We start from the raw sequence: 20724 nt of genomic DNA, 5'->3' as shown, positions 1-20724 counted from the left end.
TATATTTCCATCACCTTTACTATTATCGGTTACCGTATACGTATAATCCACCACCCGCGCAAGACTTTCAAATGACTTAGGGCATGGTTGATCATCAAACCCTAATCCTTCATTTGATTAGTACTAATGCGTAATGGAAATTATTGGAGAATGCCTTCTCCAATATCGTCACTACCATGGCCAAGAATTTACTACATCATCTTCCTTGATTCAATCTCCTCTTATACCAAGGGCAGATGACCCGGTCTTGACCACTCAATCACCTCCCTAAGCTTCTTACTACATGCGAGCTATGACTTGTATGAATCCCATAATTAGAGGCTTGTAAGTCATAGTGAAAATGTAGTCGTTCATCCATGAGATGTCCTTAATGTCTCAGGTCAATGGATCACTTATACAATTGTGACATGAATTAACCTAATTGACGTTTAGATGTAATACCATTCAGGAACTCTTCCGATCAATTCAGTGAACTCTTTCTCCAAAGAGCACCCACTATTTGTCCCTAGTGTCGCCACACTAATAGCCACAAGATCAACCATACTTATTCTATTTGGATAATTTGATGTCCATTTCTACTATCCATCGAATAGGAATATTAGAATACATATTTATAGACTAGTGATCATTGTGTTATGATCTCATCATAATTCATTATGTCTTTGCATGCATTCATAGACTTCATTATAAACATCACACTAGAATAATAATGAACATAATACTTTATTCAATGAACTTAAATAAAACATGGTGGTGCGATTTGGCTTGATGGCAACAAAATATCCATTAGACTTGTCCTATCAATTCGGTTATTGATAAGTCTAAATTTAGGCATTTTATGTTGTTTTTATTCAGACTCAACCAACAATATTTATGAAAATTTTCTACTTAAATACTCTATAATATAGGGAAAGTAAGGGGTCAATCCATAGACAGGCAGAAATTTAATTTCAGAATTATTTCTCAAGCTTGGGATGAAGAAAATGATTTTAAAAGTGAAAATACAGATTTTGGGATTTTTCTAGATGTTTAGGTAGTTTTGTAATTTCCTATGATTTAAATTGAAGCAGAAATACAAAGAAAAACACAAAAAATATTTTTACACTAATAATCCTAATTTTTCTTAACAAAAGAAATAAAAAAATATTTTTAGAATTTTCAGGAATTTAATTTACACCAAAAACCACTAGAAATATTAAAAACGAGAGTTATAGATTTTTTAGATGTTAAAATGAATGTAAATTGATTATATGAATTTTCTGGTTTTTCCTATTTTTTTTGGAATTTCTAAATGCAGAAAATAGTTATTTCTATTTTCTGATTTTTATTGATTTTTTAAATAATTTTCAAATACTAAAAATATAAATTTATGTGCTCCGGCGTTCGCCGCCGGCGACGCCAGCGGTGGGGGCGGTGGCGGTGGATTGGCGGCTATTGTGGCAGCGGAGGCGGTGGAGCGGCAGCGGACCAGATGGGCCAATGGGCCTAGTGTGTCGCATATAGGGCTGGTTTTAGTGGGTCGACCAAATGGGCTAAGCCGTATTGGGCTTGAACCAATATGGTCAAGATTTAGCCAATTTTGTTAAGTCTTGCACAGGGCTACCCAATGCCCTGTGGTCATGTGTGCTGCCCTCGTGCAGAGTGATGGGCAGAGGGTTATCCTTGCCGCACAAGCATCACACAGGAGCGCACGGTGGCGACTAGAAGAGGGAAACGTTGTTTTGAAACCATAAAAAGTGAATTTAAATGTGATTTTTTTGGGATTCTAAGTGGGGAATGCTTAAGGATCTAGAGAAAGATAGGTATACATTTTAGAGAGAGAGAAATTAACGTGTTTAGAGAGATAAAAGGTCAAAATGAAGAGGGTTCGAGAGGGAACTGGAAGGTGTAAATGAAGGACATTTTTATGAAATTCTTATGGGATGAACTAGGGATATGGATGAAATTTTAGAGAGATAAATAAAAAATTATAGAGGGAGAAAATGCCGAAAGGAGGAGATAGAGAGAGAAAATGAGGAGAGATTGTAGGAGTTTGAGATAGAATTTAAAGTTGCAAATGAAGAAGATTTTACTGAAATTTTTAGGTGAGTAACTAAGGATATGAATGAATGTATAGAGAGAGAAATAACATATTTTAGAGAGATAAAGTATAGAAAGTGAGTGTTTAGAGTGAGAAAATGATAAATTTTAAGGGCAAATGGATGGATAATGATGTGGAAAATAAAAATCTAAGTTCCTAAAACCTCAATGCACGTTCACTGAGCCCTCAAAGCTTCCTCTCAAGTCTGTATCCTTATATTTGGCCAGGATCAGGCATTTTTCAATGCCAACAAGAGATGAGATTAAGAGAAAACTTCAATAAACTTACATTAAGTAGGTTGAACAACATAGAATTTGAAAAATGCCTTGTCCTTCTGGCCAGCCACTTGCTAGTACGTCCAGAATAAGGAGAAATGAGGAAGGAAAAGTCTATTTATAAATTGAAAGAATTACTAAAATACCCTTTTGGTCATTTTCTATTATCTTTTATTGCCATTTTGGCTCTTTTTCTCCATTGGTTGGGAGTTTCCCCTTATAATCTTTAGCTTCTTTCTTTATAAGGATTTTGAGAGCCCAATGGACAGGTCAGGTAGTGGCCCACCTTCCTCAGATTTCTCTTTTGAAGGTCCACAACTGCACGTGATTTTTTCAAGCCTATTTGTAGAATCACTAAGCTCACAAAAATTCTCCAACTCTTTAAGAGTTCCCATCTCCTCATTCTTGTAAATTTCTGCACATGTGAAACTATAGAATACTCATCAGTACTACAATTTCTTGACTTCAATGAAGTCAAAGAGTTTAGTCCAAAATAACCATAATGTGAAAAAATTAGAATTTATAGCTAGTGCATAATATTTGGTTCATTTGAGTGATAACATGATAAATTCTAAATTAATAATACCAAAACATCTAAAATATATGAAAATATACATGCATATATCATGTTATCAGTTAGATCAATCAGAGATTCATTAGTGCATATATCGTATACAATTAACATTCACTGTTTAATGATATCCTAACATTGAAGGGCCATGTGAATTACAGTTACAAGGTGTAGAACTATCAGTGAAAATTTTCATTAATGCATTTGAAAATAATTCTCCAAGTAAAATCAATGTCAAAACTAGTTCGCCATATTATCTCTCTTAAATAATCTATTTATAAGATTTTTTAAAGAGAACAAGTATAAGAAAGCAAACAAAGTATAATATGATGTTACAAAAGAAAATAAACTAATGTCCTTATTAGTGATTGCCCGTCCGATATCAGTCTGATATCCAATATCAGAAACTGATAACCGATATCTGGTACAAACCAATATTTGATATCGATTTCTGATATTGGATATTGGATATCGCACGTATATCGAAATATCCATCCGACATCAGATATCAGGACGGATATTGCGGGGCTCCAGATGTGGTGGATGCCGGTACTGGTTATCGAAACTGATATCCGGATACTAGATATCATTATCCAGATATCAGATATTAAAATCCGTACCAAACAACCGTGTCCGGATAACGATATCCAATATCCGGATATCGGCTTAAAGGAAGAGGAATATTATCCCATATGAAACAAATAAAAAGTTTTCGTTAGTATAAATAGCTTCCGTCAAATAGTTTTTGAAAAAAAGCCCATACGTTGTACCAAATGCCAGGCCTTTAAAACTAATGGGCCCATAGTGTGCTCTGATGTGACAGAATCTGGCCCATTCTGGACTGGATCAGACTTAGTGTGACTTCATAAGAGAAATATAAATTAAAACCTTTTGAAAATCATAAAATACGCAAGGTAACAAAATATTTGACTTACAGAAGCTTAGTTATGAAAAAAAAATTAAAACATATTTTGAATCGTATGTCAAATATAAAAAAACTGATATCCGACGTCAATATCCAATATCGTCATCCAACCTTTGAGATGAAGACAAATGCCGATATCGGGACGGATAACAGTATCAGATATTGGTAATGTAGCAACCGAGATCCCGTATCGTCATCCGACATCAGGATATCATTATGGACGGATATCGGTATGGGCGGATATCAAAAACCCTTTTCTGAGACCTGGTTCAGCATCCGTCCCAATATCCTCATTCGAAATCGAGGTTGGGACGGGGAACACTAGTCCTAATAGAGAGATAGACTCGAGTAAAAGAAATATCATCTTCCTCTCAAATGTCACATAATATGTATAGTTTAGCCTTTGACCGTATACATAATATCAATAATTAACTGATAGTTATTCAGGAGATTCATCATGCTGGAAGAATATACACTGATAGAATAATTCTTGGACTGCTTACTACTCTGATATATGAAAATCACAGCAATTGAAATTTAACCCAAATCATATGGACCAAGCAAGTTAGCAGATATAAAGTGTTAATTCCATAACAATTTTTTTGTGGGGACAACTTCAATGATAAAATGCACTACTACCCCTTCTTCTGCAAGCACCAGGGTTCAAGACAATTAGCAGAAATATAGGGTTAAAATGTGTAACAAGTCTGTTTACAGGGGTTGAAAAGTACAGGTCTTCCACAGAAAAAGGCTACCTGAAAATCCCATTTCGTGGTCTGGATCGAGGACTGCGCGGAGTTCGGGGAGGGAGATCAGGATGAAAATTAGCTCTGCGGAGGTGGGAAATCTCGCCCTTTCTCCAATTGATCTTCCCATCAACGCCCAAAATCTCCTCTTTCGGTGTTGAAACTTCCGTCTCGCCGGAATTTTGAGTTTCTTTCAAGCTATCGGCCTATTTGGGTGTTGATCCGGCGGCCCCTTTCCCCTTTTCTCGTGCATCAGAGAAGTGGGTTTTCTGTTTTGATCGTCGGAGGGTGAAGATCCTTCTTCAATTTGGTTGCGGCGAGGGTTGGTGGGCTTGAATTGGTACCTGGGTCGCGGGATCGAGGTCAATTATCTTGCGAAGTGGTGTGTATATATAGGCATGCATATTGAAGAGCTGGAGGATGGAGATCCGAGGGTTGGAGAATTGGGGGTTTTGAAATTGGAGGGTGCGGTGCTGGACGGCAGAAAAAGGGCGGTTGTGGGGGTGGGCGCCCGGTTCTTGTTCTATCCGACTCTTCTGTACAACGTTGTCAGGAACAAGATCCAGTCTGAATTTCGTTGGTGGGACAATGTCGACGAGGTTAGCTTTTTGATCCAGACTTTTATGTTTTTCAGTCGGTCATTCGCAATTTCTATCTTCAAATTTTATCTCATCATGATTTTCTTCTGATCGTTGTATTGTCTGGTTTGTGTTTATATATTTATCCAAACAGAAATTTATATCTCTTTGGTTTATGCGTGTATCTATCTTTCCATACATCTGTTTATTTGCCTCCATACCGATCGAATTACACATATATATATATATATATATATATATATATATATATATATATATATTTATATATAGCTATCTTTCTATTTATCTTCCCATATATCTACCTATCTATGTATCTGCTTATCTGTCTACCATTCAACCCATCTAAAATCTAGCTATCCATCAATCTTTGAAAGTTGTTTCTGCATTGTGATCTTAATTTCTTCATCTATTTCATCCTCGCGTGTTATATGATTTTAGGGCATTTCTTTGACTGTTCAAATGAAATATCAGTATCTTTGTTCCGTGTCATTCTTTCTGCTGTCTACTTCAGTCTTCCTTGTGGATTCTGCATTTGGTTCTATATTTATTCTTTGCCACTCTCTTGGTGCATTTTTTGTATAATTTGCGTACTCAAATCCAGATACTCGTTGTATTTGCTGACTTCTATGCTACCTCCAGTTCCTTCTGTTAGGTGCTGTTCCTTTCCCCAAGGATGTTCTTCGATTAAAGCGACTTGGCGTCAGCGGAGTAATTACTATGAACGAACCGTATGAGACGCTGGTTCCTAAGTCACTTTATGCAGTAAGTTTTCCCTAATCGTTAAATTTTTGCTGCACTTATGGGCAGCACGGTTGACGACGGAAGACACAAACGCTTTCATTATCTGGGTTTAATTTTAAATTATGTAATTGCTTGAAGTGTTTGAGTTATGAATATCCTCTATGTGAGTGAACTGATGAGTGTAATCTTTTTATGAGTTCCCATGTTTTGCAATCAATTCTACACTTCCTAGAACGTTGAAGTCCTAAATGGGATGAATGCAATGACTTAACCTCTCTGGTGCGTTAATTATATGAAAGGGCTTCAGTCAGGGTATGGTTGCTTGTCGAGGATGGGAAGACCAATATTTTCTTGATCTATGTTCTTGTTTATCCTATAATATGCAACTTTTGAGGGACTTTTATGATATTGACACGTATTTTTCTGCGTTTGGTATGGCTTATTTTTCTAACTTGTCCTTCTAAATTGACGTAGGCACACGGGATTGAAAACTTAGTTCTTCCCACAAGGGATTACCTCTTCGCACCGTCTTTCCAGGCTATTTGCAAGGGGGTCGACTTCATCCACAGTGAGTTGTATTCCCTTGAAACGATCCCTGATTCGTAATGTTTCAGATGAATTTTAGAAATTGGCTTGATCCCAAAAACAATATATTCTGCATAATAAAAGGGAATACTTGAATACTTGTAAGTATCATTTGATGATCTTTTTTTCCGTCTCTTTCAGGCAACGCTTCATGCGGCAAGACAACTTATGTGCATTGCAAAGCTGGCCGTGGACGCAGTACTACTGTTGTCCTATGTTATCTGGTACGGTAGAAAGTGTGTATTTGAGAGGAAGAGACGGATATGTGTACTTCATATAATTCTTTCTGCCATTTCAGGTACAGCACCGCCAGATGGACCCCATCAGTGCCTACGCCCATGTCCGAGCAAGACGGCCAAGGGTTCTCCTCGCCCCATCGCAGTGGCAGGTTGGTGATAGAATTTGGTATGAACGTTGATGACAGAAGATGATAATGACAAACTATCATCGGCATCATTTTCGTCGTCACTGCCCTCCATTAGTTGATGATGAATAACCATCATCATTTAGTTTACAAATTATGTCATTATCACATCGCTATCCATAAGATATTACATTTAATCATGTCATCGTCATCTGGTTTCCAAGAGATATCATCATCATTGTCTTCCATTTGTTGTATTCGTCATTATTGTTCATCTGAGCTGCGCGTAGATGACGATGGCAGATTCGTCATCAGAGTTGTAATTCCTAATATTATGACGATCTCTTGGCAGGCCGTACAAGACTTCTACCGGCGGAGAGTGCAGAAACCCAGCATCTCGAGGAGGCTTCTCTCCCTCCCCTTGGATGAAAGCTCATTTGCGGTCGTCTCGGCTGCTGATCTCGATGGCTACAGCAATGCTGGCAACGACGTCTGGGCCGATATGAGCGTCATGTACAGGGTGCAATTCGCTGGCCAGGCGGCATTGGCCAGCCTGTCCTGCTTCTTGCTCCGCCATCGCCATCGTCGTCACTGCCAAAGGCCGGTGCCAGCAAAAGAGAGCTGCGCCCTCGCCGCTGCCCAGCCATGCCTTCTCGGCGGCGTGAACATCGGTCAACCTCTGGGGGCTTCAATAGTATGACTCTGGGCCAGTCTGTTCATACAACCTACACTGTTTCAAAAACACATCCATGCGTCCTTTATTGTATTGTCCATAAGGAAACATAGCATGCTTGCCTGTACATGTATTAAGCTCATTTTCACAGTGCGCTTCTTGTTTATATTCATGCAAGCTGTAATATCCCACGAGGTGTTGTTCAGATGAAGAAGGGCTTCTACAGATGGAGTAATACATGAAGCAGAAGGAATTAAGGCAGCATGGAGGGGAAGGGAGATATTGAAGATGATTGAAAGGAGGGTATAGGGCCTCTAAGGTCCTAATGGGAAGTTCACCAATTTGTCGGGTGTTCATCCCTTGTTATAATTCAACATTTAAAAAAAATCAAGAGATCTAACATGCATGTCTATCATATGTTAATCTCATCTTCTTACTATTTCAAGTATCACAGGAGCAATGCTTGCCTCCTTTTCTCAAATGTCCTTCATGAAGAGGCATACCATGCATGTTCATACAAATATTTAGCTCATTTTCACAGAATGCGTCTTGTCTACAGCTATCTGTAGTTTCCCTGGAGCAACACCTTGCTTCTTTTTTCTCATTTTCTTCATTAAGAAACAAGTTACGCATGCCTATACATATATTCATCTCACTTTTCACAGTATATTTCTTGTCTCTATCCCTGGAAAAACACCTTGATTCGTTTTAGTTAGAGACATATATGCATATATGCAGATATATTCTGCTCATTTTCACTACATGATTTTCGTCTACTCATTGAATTGCTTCCTTTTCTCTCATGTTCTTCGTGAATGGACATGGCATGGATGTCTACACTCCTCCATTTCTTCTCATCTACTGTACAATATCCTAGGAAGATTACCTTCCTTGTTCCTCTACTGCCCATCATTGAGAAAGATAACATGCATGCCTATAGTTATACTCATTTCATTTCACTGCATGACTCTTCTCTTCTCTATTTAGGCAACCCACTGCTGTCTCCTTTTCATGTTATTTAACAAGACACATGACAGTAGACTGAGTTCATTTCTGATACAATTCCTGTCATATCTATCATCACTCCAGCCCAGTAAGGGCATTCAAGTTATGTGACCTTTGTGTAATTCCTTTAAATAGGGCAGCCAGAAGGGAGCGAGAAGTATCAAGAGATGTGTCTGGCTCCCCCACGAAGCCCATCCGGCCGCTCCGTTCGGGCCTCCCCGTTCCAGTGATATAATTCCTATCATTTTGAAATTATGCTCTAGGCCCACTCCTTTCATACAACAAAGACCATTTCCTTATGTTATTAGCCGTCTGGTGATATAAGATCCATGTCTATTCTTATATTCATATTGGCAAAGTGAGCTTCTTTCTCAGGCAGATCTTGGCGCTTCTGCTTCCTCCTCTTCATGTTCTTGCTCTTTTTTCTCCTTCATTTCCTCGTAACCTTGATGATCCCACCATTATTATTCATATTTTCATGAGTGTGGTGATGTAGAAACATATATAAATTTGTATAAAAGATTGACGGATAGGTTTGACTGGTAGATTGGTGGATACAGATACAAATATGATAAAGATACTAGAATGGAATTAGTTTATAAATGTGATACAAATATCGGGGTAGATGCAGGTGCTGATGTAGATACAGATGCAAATCAATGAAGATATATATAGTTAGTGTATGTATAAAATTGTCATCAATAGAGATGTACGTATAAAATGTATAGGTATGTATATTTACATATACAAGTATACAAATATATTTTTATCTTTATCTGTTACTATGTCTATGCAAATACAGATACAGAAATATACACAAATATATAAGTCATGCATAACTACATATACAAATACAGATGTATAGGTGTTGCTATAATATAGACACAGATATAATTACAGGTATAAAACAGACATAGAAGTCGATGAAGATGTAGCTACTGATACAGAAACAGATATAAGAATATAGAAATAGTTTGAGACATATACATAAATATAGGAAAAGTTAGAATAACAGATGCAGATGTTAATTTGTGGGTTTTGATATCATGAGAGATATCTATAGATATATAGAGAATCACATGGAGGGCGTTACAGATATAGATACGTGTCTGAATAATGCATAAAGAAATCTATATGTAGCTGTAGAGTAGGAACCGATGCAGACATGGAGAACGATAAAGGCATAGATATTAATATAGGTAAAGTTACAATAACACATACAGACGTTCATTTATACGGGTATTGATATCATGAGAGATACATATATAGATTTATAGATAAAACATTGAGAAAACATAAAGAGACAAATTTGTATGGAGAGTGTGGGGGAGACGTACATGGAGGATGACACAGATATTGCGTCAGATATAATACATAAAAAATGTAGACGTATCTGTAGATGTAGGAACCGATACATAAATAAACACCGATAAAGACATAGATATTAATAGAAGCATGATTACAATTACAGACACCGATGTTATTTTATATGGGTATTGATATCATTTAAGATAAGGTATTGATATGAAAGGGAGGTACAGACATACATAGAGACAGATAAATAATGAGAGAGCGATCCAGAGACTGATAAGTAAGGAGAAAGAGATGAGGGACAGATAAGTGTGTGTGTGTGTGTGAGAGAGAGAGAGAGAGAGAGAGAGAGAGAGAGATAGAGAGAGAGAGAGAAACAGACCGACAGACAGAGAGACAGACAAGAAGGGAGAGAGAGATGGAGAGACAGACAAGGAAATACAGATGAGTAGAGAGAGAGAGATAGAGATAGAGAAACGGATTTAGATAAGAAGGGAGAGAGCGAAAGAGGGACAAATAAGGAGAAAGATAAGCCGGGAGAGAGAGATAGTGAGATGCATAAAGATGAGTACAGAGAGAGATAGAGAGATAGATAAGAAGGGAGAGAGAGATGGAGAGACAGACAAGGAAATACAGATGAGTAGAGAGAGAGAGATAGAGATAGAGAAACAGATTTAGATAAGGGAGATTGAGAAAGAGGGACAAATAAGTAGAAAGATAAGTTAGGAGAGATAGATAGAGAGATAAATATGGAGACATATAAGTGGGAGAGAGAGATAGAGAAACAGATAAGAAGGGAGAGAGAGAGAGAAAGAGAGACATATAAGTGGGAGAGAGAGATAGAGAGAAAGATAAGAAGGGAGAGAGAAAAAGAGAGACATATAAGTGGGAGAGAGAGAGATAGAAGGACAGATAAGAAGGGAGGGAGAGAGAGAAAGAGAGACAAATAAGGAGACATATAAGTGAGAGAGAGAGATAGAGAGACAGATAAGAAGGGAGAGAGAGAGAGAGAGAGAAATAAGGAGACAGATTAGTGGGAGAGAGAGATAGCGAGACAGATAAGAAGGTAGAGAAAGAGAAAAAGAGACATATACGTACAAGTGGGAGAGACATATAAGTGGGAGAGAGAGAGACAGATAAGAAGGGAGAGAGAGAGAGAGAGACAAATAAGGACGCAGATAAGCGGGAGAGAGATATAGGGAGACATATGCGTACAGAGAGAGAGACAGATAAGTAAGGAGAGAGATAGAGATAGAAATAGAGAGAAGGAGAGACAGATAAGTGGGAGAGCGAGATAGAGAGATATATACGTACAGAGAAAGATAGAGATGCAGAGACAGATAAGTAAGGAGAGAGAAAGAGAGACATATACGTACAGAGAGAGAGAGATGCAGAGCTAGATAAGGAGAGAGATAGAGAGAGAAGGGGGAAAGAGATAGAGAGACATATAAGGGGAGAGAGTAATATAAGTAAAAGAGAGATTTGAAGCAAATAATGAGAGAGAGAGAGATAGAAAGATAAGTAAATAGAGATAGAGAGAGAGAGAGAGAGTGAGAGAGACTGTGTGTGAGAGAGATGAAGAAACATATAAGTAGAGAGAGAGAGAGAGAGAGAGAGAGAGAGAGAGACATACTCGGAGGGAGATCAGCAGCGTGAGAGGATTCTCGATGTGAAGGGCGGGGAGGCGGACCGGCGTAGACGCCGCCGAAGCCCTCCTCCTCGCAGCGAGTAGAGTAGGCCACCCCAAACGACTCTGGCTGGGACTCTCTGCAACCCCACCACACCAAATCAAAACAAAGAAAACGAAAGAGAAAGTGCAACAGCGTTTCTATCACACGTAGTGAGTCGCTCAGTTCTTACGCTGCCTCGTCCTTAGTCTCCACGGCCTTCTCCTGCGGCCCCTTCGCCTCTTTACTGAAGCAACGCACCGTCGCCATCTTCCGACTCGCAGCGGCTAAGGAAGAGAAAGATGGTGGAGGCGACACGGCTGTGCGAAGAGAGACGAACATGTTAAACTCTTGATCGTTCTTCTCGCTTGGATGGGTTCCTCTAGATAAGGCCTTTGGCGGTGGCAGCTAGTATTCATGGCGCGTGGCATGCAGTCTCTGAGTTTGGCACCTGTTCCTGTGAGAATTCAAGCAGAAGTGATGGCCTAATAATTATTACCAGTGAGAATTCAAGGTGAAATGATGGCCGAAACTATGTTCCTGCGAGAATTCAAGAGATATATAAAATAGACTTAATAGAGGTCTAAGAGATATATAAAATATATGAGAACAGATATTAAGTGTGTTATCAGCCCAGGTATCCCCATGTATCATAGACAGATATTAAGTGTGTTACTATGTTCATGTGAGAATTCAAGGAGAAGTGATGGCCTGATAATTATTACCATGTTCATGTCAGAATTTAAGGAGAATAATAATTATTACTATCTATAACGAGGAGAGATGAACACTCATATTCGAAGTCAATGAAGATGAAACAGAAGTTATGAAATAAACTCAAGTAAATTTATTTATCTTTTCTTTCGGGTCTGATTTACTTGTAACGCTCTTGGTTGTAAACTCGCACCTTTTATAATTTTTTGAATAATGAAATGCGACTTTAGGGCCCGTCCAAGTGATGGAAGGTCCCCCAGAGTCAAAGATTCTGATTAAAATCAGAACTGAAAGAAACGATTTGTTATTTTCGTCGGCTGAAGGATAGTGAAGAGCTTTCCCAGCCCACGTTAAAGCCTCTTCCAGCGGGTGCGTTGAATGTCCCACGTTCAGAATCAAACAGGCTTTCTTTATCCAAAGTTAATCAAAGAAAGTTGGATCTGCAGCAAAGTTATTATCAGGAGCCTCTGGGTGTTAAGACAAGACATTTCACACTAGGGTTTAAGAACAGGGTTAATACTTACAGACTTATATTTAAGGTTTGCATTAGGTGTGAACTTGTCCACTGGAATAAACTCTGCAGATTTATGGAATCTTCTGGGATCATTTGGTTGGCTTGTCTTAACACTAATTAATAGAAGTCAAATATTGGAGAGTAGTGAAGATGGAGCTAGTAATGATGAGAAGGAGAAAAAAAGTGCATATAATGAATGAGAGGAGAAAGAGGAGAGGAGATGGAGATGCAAAATGAACATGAACCAGAACTTGATAGTAATTGGTATTTTGAACAGACTGATTAATATACCCAAAGGTATGACTTTAAGTATTCCATCAGCATCATTCAGTCATAGAACTTTCAAGATGAGGTAGGCGGGTATGACATGTGGAGCTTGTGCTGCCACATCTGATAATGATGAGATTATCTGCTAGTGCATATATGCTTTAATCTATAGCATATATTGTCTTAACGCCTCTCATTCATGAAGGTGGTGATGGCTCAAGCTTATATATGAAAGCTATTCTATGAGTAATCAAACATTTGAGAGTAGTGAAGAAGGGGCTAGTAATGTTGCAAATAGAAGAAGGATATAAAAAAGAACATGAACTAGAACTTGATTGTCATTTGCATTGTGTACAGACTGATAAATAGACCCAAAGAGATGACATTAAGTGTTCCATCAGACATCAGTCACTCATAAAGCCTTCAAGATTTAGTAGGCAGAGGGTATGACATATGGAGTGTGCAACTTTTGAATAAAAAGAAAGAAGGATCAAACATGAAAAAATCAGGAAAGAGCCATACCATGAACCTACTCACAATGTACTATTCTTCATTATCAGTAAATTTCTATGCTTTATAAAATGACTGATTGGGCTCACAGCATTCCTTTTGGCTTTCTGGGCCAGTATTTTTCATAAACTTGCACCCTATTTCACCAAAAGCTTCCCATTAAATTTTTCATGATTATGGTGTGTTGTATCATAAATATGGATATGCATACATAGATACAGATATATCTACATATATATTGTAATACTTTTATAAAAAATTATTTGCATTTCATTTTGGGAGTTGGCCGTCATCATTTAAGAAAATTTATCCTTCATCCTCCGTAAGGAATCATCAGTAATCCAACTCTGTAGTCACCCCTGACTGTCTATCATCCAAATATATGAAGATGGATGACCGATGACACATAGTGACAGAACAGATGACCATTCATCGATCTGTCCATGAACCTTACTCACAAAATGTGACTCGAGAATAATATAGAATCTGGATATTAGATTTGGTAATAATTTTGGGATTGCTTAAATTTTGTGATTTGGTGGGGAGTTTATTTTTTAAAATTCTGCAAGTCAAATTCAGAATTTTACGTTGCCCATCAACCATCCCTCTTATTATTTAATAAATTTGTACCAGTTTGACAGGACATAGAGTAAAAATAATTTCTAATGTCATGAGCAACATGAATGTCCTTGGGATCCCTTTTTGACCAATTTTTGTGTGACTATATGTTATAGTCCTACCTCGGATCTATCAAAGGAGCAAACGCCGTCTGTCAACCAACAATTAGTGGTCAACGGTGTTGGCTATAAATAAACGCACAAGGGGGAAGCGAGGGCATTCTGGAATTTTCAGTTGAGTTACTGAGGCCTAGAGAGCGGGAGCTACCCAATCCAAAGGGAGGGGCAGTCGCATCCAACTCCCCTAGTTCTTTCCATTTCTTCTTCCATTTCTTCTTCCATTTCTTCTTGTTCTTGGATATTACTATATCCCATCCACTTCTTGAATTCTGTTATTGGACAGTGACTTCCCTTGAGTCTTTCCCTTGAATTTCTGTTCACTCCATTTCTTGGCAATCGATCTGAGGGAGGGGCATATCATTGGTATCTGTGCGATGATCTTGAAGTACCTACTTGATGGAGCAAGATCCAAGAATTGAGCAAGGTACGTTGGATTTCCAACGACGCGCTGCCAATGTTTTAGAACACATGATGGAGCAAACTGCTTCTATCAACCTGCACCTGGAAGAGTTCAAACAGACAGCATCTACCAGCGAGGGGGGGAATCGGCACCACCATGCTCAACCAGAACCACAAATCATAAATCAAAGGTCAGACCTGAATTTCCAGTTTAAACGTGGGGATCTACCTCTCTTCCAAGGTGAAAATGTCAATGGATGGATTACGGGCTGATCGCTTCTTCAACCTTCATCCAATGGATGACACGGATAAATGATTTGGTATCATTGCATCTAGATAATTCAGCTCATAATTGGTTCATTTACACGGAGAAAGAAATAGGGTTTCGTGAACGGGAAAATTTCAAGCTATTATTTGCAAATCGTTATGGCATTTCTTTTAACAAGCTTTATCAAGAACTATTTATTGTCCGGCATACTAGGTTAGTTCTTGAGTACAGGGATGAACTTGAACAGATCTTGGCTCAGCTTCCCAAGATAGCAACGAAAACCAAAGAGCACACTTACCTGCATGGATTGAAGCCCAAAATCCGTATTGAGGTGCAGAAATTCAGGCCTTTGGGTTAGAAGAGATGATTGACCTATCATTCCAGGCTGAAATCGACTTGGGAGTGTTATATACTTCCTGACAAAACTCTCCTGTTTATCACCAAACTCTACCATACTCGAGTTCAACTAATATGCAGGTCCTACCCAATTATCAACCCAACCATCAAAGAACCTATATACCTCCCAAGCATAATCATACCATGACTCAAACTCAAAACACTCAAACTATACCAACTCCTCTTAATCATTTATGGCCCAATAAAAAGAAACCTACTTCTCACAAAAGCTGAATTCCAATAGAGGAAGGAAAGAAGGCTTTTTTCCATTGCAATGAAAAATTCCTGCCAAGACACCAATGCAAGAAGGATTTAAATCATATCATTGTAGTAGATAGAATTGAACCAGCCGAGGAATCACAAGATGAAGCCGCACCTATGCAAACTGATGACTCCCCAGTTACTGGAAATCAGTTTTCGCTGCCCATTTAACTGTGTTTATCTCCTAAGGGCCATCTCCCAACCACACTATCAAGTTTTGGAGACACGTTGCTGGATATCTAGTGAGAATACTTTTCGATAGTGGAGCCTCCCGCAACTTTATTGACCCAGAAATTATAGCAGTAGCTTCACTCCAAGTTGTTGCAGGAGCACATTTTGATGTATTACTAGCCAATGGAACTATGCAATCATCAATAGGCATATGTCTGGATGTGCCAATTTATATGCACGGTATAGACATTATCCAAGATCTGTATCCTTTATCAATGGGAGCCATCGACGTGGTACTTGGGTGATGGCGCACGCCATCAAGGATCGTCAGTGACGCCACTCGAGCCGCACGCCCTCGACGTTGAAGACCGGGTGAAGTAGCTCGAGTTATCATTTCTGTTTTTCGTCTCTCTCTCTCTCTTGTGTTTTTGCATTTTCCCCTTTTGCATCATCGTGTTTTGTCGCGTTCGCGACGTGTTTCGTCCGCCCACCATTTTGCCGCCAAGGGGGAGGGGCATTACTTTGACCCTTTTCCCCTGTCTCTCTCCCTTTCTTTCCCCATTTCCTTCATTTCCCCTTTGTTTTCTTATGTTCTTTCTTTGTTTGTAATGGGGGGAGCCCATTTATAGGGGCTCCCCTGATGGACTCCCTTCATGGCCCATTAGGACCCTATCCCTTCCCCCTTTATAAGGGAAAGGGTGGGCGCCCTTATCCCTTAGACCAGGAAGAACAAAGAGGAATCCCGTTGTTGAATTTTCTGGTCTCCCTCCCTCGTCCAGAGAAGATCACAGAGGGAGGAGGAAGAGGGAGCTGGGAGAAGAACGGGTGGGTAATTTATCTGACAAGGGAATCCTTGCACCTCCTTTTCCCCTTGGCAGAAATCGTAGTTTGTTGGCCCCCTCTTATTAGGGTGGTCAGCCCTTACGATCGACGTTGACCCCGTCCCACCTGGCAGATCCTGCGGATTCTTCCCCGTAGCAACCAATTTACTATGGAGAGATTGGTGTCCCGCTCATCCGGCAAGGAAACCTCTCTCCGCCATCCTGCGCGATGGAAGTGCCTTTCCAGGCGTCCCCAGAATATCTTGTGGACCGATCTCTTGAAGACGACGAAAGGACGATCATCCCGTTGGCGGTAGATTTCCCCGACAGAGGGAAACTCCCGCGTGAGCCGCTCCCTTGACGACAACGGCCAAATGATCTTAGCGTCAATGGCCGAATTCACTCAACGTAGGGAAACTCCTATGTGAGTCGCTTTCTTGACGATACCGGCAGAACGATCTCCCTGCCGGCGACAGATTTCACCCGCGGAGGGTGAGACGTGCCTCTCCCCTTCTGATCCTTTGAGAAACTTTGCAGTCTCCGTGTCACACGGAGGAACGACTCCTCCCCTCCCCTGCCCCGTAGACTGTATGCCTGATGCGGCGGGGAAAGGACCAAGTCAGGAAAACCATGGCCGATGATTTCTCCACAATCTCAACTTGTTGATTGTTGCTCCATCTTGAAGACATCAAAGGACCCCAATCGTCACGCCAACACACGTTTGATCTGGTGGATAGCGGCGCCACGTTTCTTTTTGGAAACAACTGGACCCGCCATCGCCTCGACCGAACGATCATGGGATTCTATGCACAGTGTCGGGTCAACATAGTGCCACTGCTCGCGTTCCCATGGCCCGATCCTGTTTGCGTCGCCCCTCCAATGGCGAGCCACGAGACGGTTGACGCTTGAGCCGGCTTAACCACGGGTTCCCGCATCCTCTTCCTCTGACCTTTTATTAGTAGCTCTGACAACATCATTTGCTCATCGAGCCGCCGTCCACTCTCCGGCGCATCTCCACCACACCCCCTCCATCCGCCAATGATTGTCGAGGAAGTCTGCACCAACGAGCCCACCACAAGGTACACCGTCCTCACCCATCGCTCGTTTAATTATTCATTGTAGTACATTTTCATCTTGACTCTACCACTTTCGGGCTAGGTAGGTGAGAGAGGTTTCGAGAACACTACGATGTCACAAGTGTCTTACTGGTATGGACGAATATGTCTGTTACGTGCGAGCCGTACGGATAGACTCCGTCCGGCCGTAGACGCCTTCGTCGCTCCGACAAGGTTCGAGAGGCCACCGTCGCTGTCACCCGGCGACCATGTCCAAGCTTGGAGCTCGGCGCCCTTCGAGTCGGAGCCTGCACGTACGACACGTAGGGCACTCATCTTCGCATCGTAGTTACATTGACCCGTTAGGGTTTATCCGTCGGACGACGACACTGTCAGCGTTCGATACCATCATTATTTATCGGCACCAAACCATCATACTCGGTGCCGACCGCACAACGTCCCCGACGACGTCTGACATCATTGGGGCTCAGTGGTTGAGAACACTTGAGTGGTTCTTAAGTAATTATAACTTGAGTTGAACAACTCAAGACGAACCCATATTTCTTATCTGCTTCCACAACACTAATTCCAAGTGCACAAGACATCATCAACAACAAAAGGCAGTTTGGAGCACTCTATGCGGCATGTGATCCGAGACAACCCATAGTATTTACAATTCTAAAGTCTTCGTATATTTATACTTTCAATATTCTTGATCCATATATTTTTGAGTCTGTTTTACATTTACCCCCGAAGAGAGATATAGATCATAGGGTGCACTTGAAGCTAGGTACATCACCGATTAATTTGAGACCATATCGTTATTCATAACTTCACAAAAATGAGTTGGAAAGGCTTATTCAGGATATGATTTCTACCCTCCGATCTTCTACCAGTTCTTACTCTAGTCCTGCTCTCTTAGTTAGAAAGAAAGATGGTGGATGGTGAACTTGCATTGATGACAGGGCTCCCAACAAAGTCACTATTCCAAACAGATATTCTATGCCAATAGTAGATGAGTTATTTGAGGAATTGCAAGGAGCTACACTGTTTACTAAATTAGACCTCAAGTCGAGATATTATCAGATATGCATGCATGAAGAAGACATACTTAAGATGGCATTCAAAACGCACCCTACACACTTTGAATTTCTGGTGATGCCATTATGAATTCTATTTTTGGACAACATCTCCGCAAGTTTATGTTGGTATTTTTTGATGATATTTTGATATACAGCAGAACTGCTATCGATCATGAGAAATACCTTCATCAGGTCTTCCAAATTTTTCAAGACAACAACTTACGAGTGAACCCAAAGAAATGCATGTTTGCTCAAAATTGTATCAAATTTCTTGGTCACCAAATACATGTCCAAGGTTTGGAAACCGACCCAAGAAAAATTGACACCATTACGTCATGGCCAACTCCTAAATCTTTAAAGCAACTCAGGTCTTTCTTGGATTAACGAATTCGTACAAGCATTTTGTTGCACACTATGATTCCAAGGCTCAACCCCTGACATCTCTACTTAAGAAAAAATCTTTTACCTGGACAGAGGTTGCTGACAAAGCATTCACTGACATGAAGAATGCACTTTCCACCACCCCAATACTAAAAATGCCTGATTTTGCAAGACCTTTCATTGTCGAAACTGATGCGTCTGGGTTTGGGTTTGGAGTTGTACTCATCCAGGATTCACACCTGATTGCATATTAGAGTAAGTCTCTCAACATCAATTCTACTCAAATCTACATATGAACAAGAATTGATGGCAGTGGTATTATCCGTCCTAAGTGGAAGCACTACCTTTTATTTAAGAAATTCTTCATACATACGGATAAATTCAGCTTAAAGTTTCTAACTGACAAGAGGAGGTACCAAAACATTATCACAAGTGGGTATCCAAACTATTGGGTTTCAATTTTGAAATCAGTTTCAAGGCAGGACGACACACGACGATGCCATATTCCTTATCACGCTCAATGAGAGATAGTCAACCTCATTGCCATAATATCTCAGTGATACATTGGTTAGATGGACAGTTGCTAGACAAAGAGCTTGACCAGAACCCAAAACTCTCCAGCATCAAACATGCACTACTCTCCCAGTCATCAACTACACCACACTACACTCTTCAAAATAATGCCTTAATATACAAAAGAAAACTGGTATTACCTACAAACTCATCGCTTATCCCCTTGGTTCTAATAGACTTTCATGAAGCTAATATTGGTGGACATGGAGTACTTAAAACTCAACAAGCAAATTCATCAAATAGGTGGATTCACACTTTGTTGGACATAGTGGAATCCGTGATGAGAAACTTAAGACTTCTAGTGAACCCATGTGTAGATGCATTCATTGCAATTGTATGAATACTGAACTTGTTACCCATTTAATCTTTGAATTATATTTCATAAGAGTTGTGGAAAGAGAATGAAGCCCAAGTCTACAAATGGGAATTATAGCCCATAAGATGAGGCATGACTCAAATAAGATGGAGTTGATGACTATGATATATGGATTTTATGGATATCCAAGTTGGAAATTTTGGATGCTACTTTTACCATCCTAAGGAAAAAAAGTATTTTGTTGGCTAAGGATTGTCTTGTTGGAAGACACATATCTTCTATGAGAAGATAGTGGGAGCAAAAGTAGTCTCGGAAGGAATTCCAGATCTATAAATATCATAACCTCATCAGATGAGGAGTTAGTCCTAAAATTGGTCAGAAATATACCAAAGAAGTTCATATGTTTGGTAGAAGAGACTAGATGATCATAATGTTGGACATCGTGATTTCAAGTTAATGACAAAACACTCTATCTAAGAGATTGTGATCTCTAACATATGAAGAGGCTATTCTAACATATGAATACGGATTCTGAAATTTGGTCCATGCATCTCAACCAAGTTTTGAACTTGGTCGAAACTTTGAAGGGTATGGTACCCATTATGAGTAAGTAATATTTTGATAAAGATTAGGTGCTGATGGACAAATTAAATTTTTTTATAAAAAAAAGTTCGTGGAGTAAGGGTTTGCACTAGCTGCCATGATACATTCCACCAT

At 39.8% G+C, this 20724-nt stretch overlaps 2 protein-coding genes across 2 annotated transcripts; one reads left to right on the top strand and one right to left on the bottom strand.

Annotated features, from left to right (window-relative positions):
• The first annotated feature begins 4611 nt into the window (after nucleotides 1–4611).
• Nucleotides 4612–7731, top strand: LOC144716610 (phosphatidylglycerophosphate phosphatase PTPMT2-like). The gene is made up of 6 exons (XM_078591794.1): nucleotides 4612–5196; nucleotides 5836–5958; nucleotides 6412–6505; nucleotides 6664–6746; nucleotides 6821–6910; nucleotides 7239–7731. Exons 1-6 carry the CDS (start codon nucleotides 4996–4998, stop codon nucleotides 7584–7586), a joined length of 939 nt encoding a protein of 312 aa, XP_078447920.1. The 5' UTR covers nucleotides 4612–4995; the 3' UTR covers nucleotides 7587–7731.
• Nucleotides 7732–8629: 898 nt separating this feature from the next.
• On the bottom strand, nucleotides 8630–11909 carry LOC144715007 (late embryogenesis abundant protein). The gene is made up of 3 exons (XM_078589851.1): nucleotides 11736–11909; nucleotides 11509–11642; nucleotides 8630–9009 (listed from the first exon to the last, which is right to left on the bottom strand). The coding sequence occupies exons 1-3, from the start codon at nucleotides 11882–11884 to the stop codon at nucleotides 8936–8938; spliced, it is 357 nt and encodes a 118-aa protein (XP_078445977.1). The 5' UTR covers nucleotides 11885–11909; the 3' UTR covers nucleotides 8630–8935.
• Nucleotides 11910–20724: the final 8815 nt, after the last annotated feature.

The sequence above is a fragment of the Wolffia australiana genome, chromosome 2, assembly GCF_029677425.1.
Source record: "Wolffia australiana isolate 7733 chromosome 2, ASM2967742v1".
NCBI lineage: Eukaryota > Viridiplantae > Streptophyta > Magnoliopsida > Alismatales > Araceae > Wolffia > Wolffia australiana.
The sequence above is the reverse complement of the archived record's forward strand: the minus strand, read 5'-3'. Positions and strand labels throughout refer to the sequence as shown.

Bases quoted from the DNA above. Each gene is read 5' to 3' on its own strand.
- LOC144715007 (XM_078589851.1), bottom strand. From the start codon at position 11,884: ATGTTCGTCTCTCTTCGCACAGCCGTGTCGCCTCCACCATCTTTCTCT. The intron at 11,643-11,735 runs GTAAGAACTGAG...GTGGGGTTGCAG, and splicing joins GAGACTAAGGACGAGGCAGC to AGAGTCCCAGCCAGAGTCGT. The intron at 9,010-11,508 runs GTATGTCTCTCT...GGGATCATCAAG, and splicing joins CGCTGCTGATCTCCCTCCGA to GTTACGAGGAAATGAAGGAG.
- LOC144716610 (XM_078591794.1), top strand. From the start codon at position 4,996: ATGCATATTGAAGAGCTGGAGGATGGAGATCCGAGGGTTGGAGAATTG. The intron at 5,197-5,835 runs GTTAGCTTTTTG...TGCTACCTCCAG, and splicing joins GGTGGGACAATGTCGACGAG to TTCCTTCTGTTAGGTGCTGT. The intron at 6,506-6,663 runs GTGAGTTGTATT...CGTCTCTTTCAG, and splicing joins GGGGGTCGACTTCATCCACA to GCAACGCTTCATGCGGCAAG.